Source organism: Palaemon carinicauda, chromosome 10 (genome assembly GCF_036898095.1).
Source record: "Palaemon carinicauda isolate YSFRI2023 chromosome 10, ASM3689809v2, whole genome shotgun sequence".
Classification (NCBI taxonomy): Eukaryota; Metazoa; Arthropoda; class Malacostraca; order Decapoda; family Palaemonidae; genus Palaemon; species Palaemon carinicauda.
Genome location: NC_090734.1, coordinates 16,230,014 through 16,232,513, shown reverse-complemented (window position 1 = coordinate 16,232,513; position 2,500 = coordinate 16,230,014). Strand labels below are relative to the sequence as shown.

The window sequence follows — 2,500 nt, the reverse complement described above, 5'->3', positions numbered from 1 at the left end:
TCAGTGGCTACTTTCCTCTTGGTAAGGGTAGAAGGGACTCTTTAACTATGGTAAGCAGCTCTTCTAGGAGAAGGAAACTCTAAAATCAAACCATTGTTCTCTAGTCTTGAGTAGTGCCATAGCCTCTGTGACATGGTCTTCCAGTCTTGGGTTAGAGTTCTCTTGCTTGAGGGTACACTCGGGCACAATATTCTCTTTTATTTCTCTTCCTCTTGTTATTTTCAAGTTTTTAGTTTATATATGAAATATTTATTTCAATGTTGTTATTGTTCTTAGATTTCTCTTGTAATTTTTCCTTATTTCCTTTCCTCATTGTGCTATTTTCCTTGTTGGAGCCCTTGGGCTTATAGCTTCCTGCTTTTCCAACAAGGGTTATAGCTTAGCTTATAATGGTAATAATAATTATCCTATGAAGCATCCCTCAAAATATTCCTAAATTTGACAGAATCCTGTTGATGTTTATATATGGTCTTATAAAGAATCATATAGGATGCTATCAAGTTTTCACTCAGGTTACATTAAAATCTTACAACATCCTGTTGTGTCTTCATGATCTTATGAAAAATCCTACAGAATCCTATCAAGTTTCCCTCCAAATGTTTTAAAATCCTGCAGAATCTTATTAACTATCCCTCAAAATATTTTAAAATCCTACAAAATCCAGTTGATGTTTCTTCTTGATCTTATAAAAAATCCTACAGAATCCTGCTGATGTTTCTTTTTGATTTTATAAAATATCTTATACAGAATCCTGTTGAGGTTTCTTCTTCATCTTATAAAAATCCTACAGAATCCTGTTGAGGTTTCTTCTTGATCTTATAAAAAAATCATGTTGATGTTTCTTCTCGATCTTATAAAAAATCCTACAGAATCCTACCAAATTTCCCCCAAAATCTTATAAAATTTTACAAAATCCTGTCAATCCTTTTAAATTCTCTCACGAAGAATCAGGTAACATCTATTTGTCTTCGTAAGTAACAATAGAGTTTATCGTGATGACTGGCACGTAAGTCATGTAACGATCGTCCTTAGCATCTTTCCCAATAGATGGCGTTGGGGTAACCTCAGCTCCTCCGGGTGGGATGGCTAGGAATAAAGGCAATTTTATTAATGCGTTAGTTTCGCTGTAATGTATTTTTTTTAATTGTCCTTATTATCGGAATATCTAATTTCTTAATAGAATTAAGTCTCGGCAGACCTATATTTTTTTTTTCATTGTATTGTTTTTGCCATTAAATATTATGTGCTCCTATGAGTTATACACACACGTGTACATATATATATATATATATATATATATATATATATATATATATATATATATATATACACAAATACACACACACGTGTATATATATATATATATATATATATATATATATATATATATATATATATATATATGAATAATTAAGTGAGCGCACGCACAGCTAAATTTATATACATATACAGTACACTTGCATGAATGAGTATGTGCGCACACACGCAAGTGTACATTCCCATTAACCCGTACCTTCTCTGCTTCCGCCAACAGCGACTCCTCCTCCCGATTTTTTGCCACGCCTTCGCCTTCGCCTCCTGCAGAACATGAAGGCGACGTCGAGGAGGAACTCAACGAACTCGAGCACTGTGACAACGGACAGTCCAATGACCAGGCCCAGTGTCCCTCCCACGGTCCCTATGAGGCTTTCCCACTGAGGAGGCGTGGAAGAGGGGAGCCTTTAGCATACATTACTTAATCATAATATGTATATATATATATATATATATATATATATATATATATATATATATATATATAATATATATATATATATATATATATATATATATATATATATATATATATATAAAACTACATAAAATTCTGACTCATACTTGGATCTAACCCTAGCCCCTTCAAATGGAAGGCAAGGTCGCTACCAATCATGCTACCAGCGGCTTTAAAAGAAGTGCTAGGATAGCAGTTAGAAGTTAGGTTCCGACTTCTTTTCTTGCCTTTCATTTGAAGGGACTGGGTTCGATCCAAGTAGGAGATAGAAATTTAATTATATATGAGCACGATATTGTGTTGATTTTCATCCAAATATATATATATATATATATATATATATATATATATATATATATATATATATATATATATATATATATATCAACCATTATTGTTTCCAAAATCGACGGATCTCTTGAATTTTGAAAATTTCCACATTTTAATCTTTAACTTTCAAAACTTTTATTTCTTTAAAATATAGTCTCAACATGATTATCCGTAACATTTGAAGAAGCTGATGTATAAAAGAAATTATAAACTTAACAATCACATGATAAGGACAAAGTTTTGTCGAAACAGTGCTGTAGTGTAGACAGTATGAAGAAAAGGAATAATCATCGTTCATTAAACCAGAGGCTTTCGTCTAAAAACTTAAATAAGCTGAAGAATAATGAAAATTCATGCAAAAAAATTGCATTGGAGAGTCCCAAAAGCATATAATATATA

General features: G+C 31.9%; 1 protein-coding gene across 1 annotated transcript in view; it reads right to left on the bottom strand.

Annotated features, from left to right (window-relative positions):
- Positions 1 to 958: 958 nt before the first annotated feature.
- The window catches only part of LOC137647861 (degenerin del-1-like), a 13,841-nt gene continuing 12,299 nt past the window's right edge, over positions 959 to 2,500 (bottom strand). The window contains exons 8-9 of the mRNA XM_068380816.1: positions 1,514 to 1,694; positions 959 to 1,086 (exon numbers count right to left, since the gene is read on the bottom strand). Coding sequence (XP_068236917.1) covers positions 959 to 1,086; positions 1,514 to 1,694 — 309 coding nt within the window. The remainder of the gene's footprint in view (positions 1,087 to 1,513; positions 1,695 to 2,500) is intronic.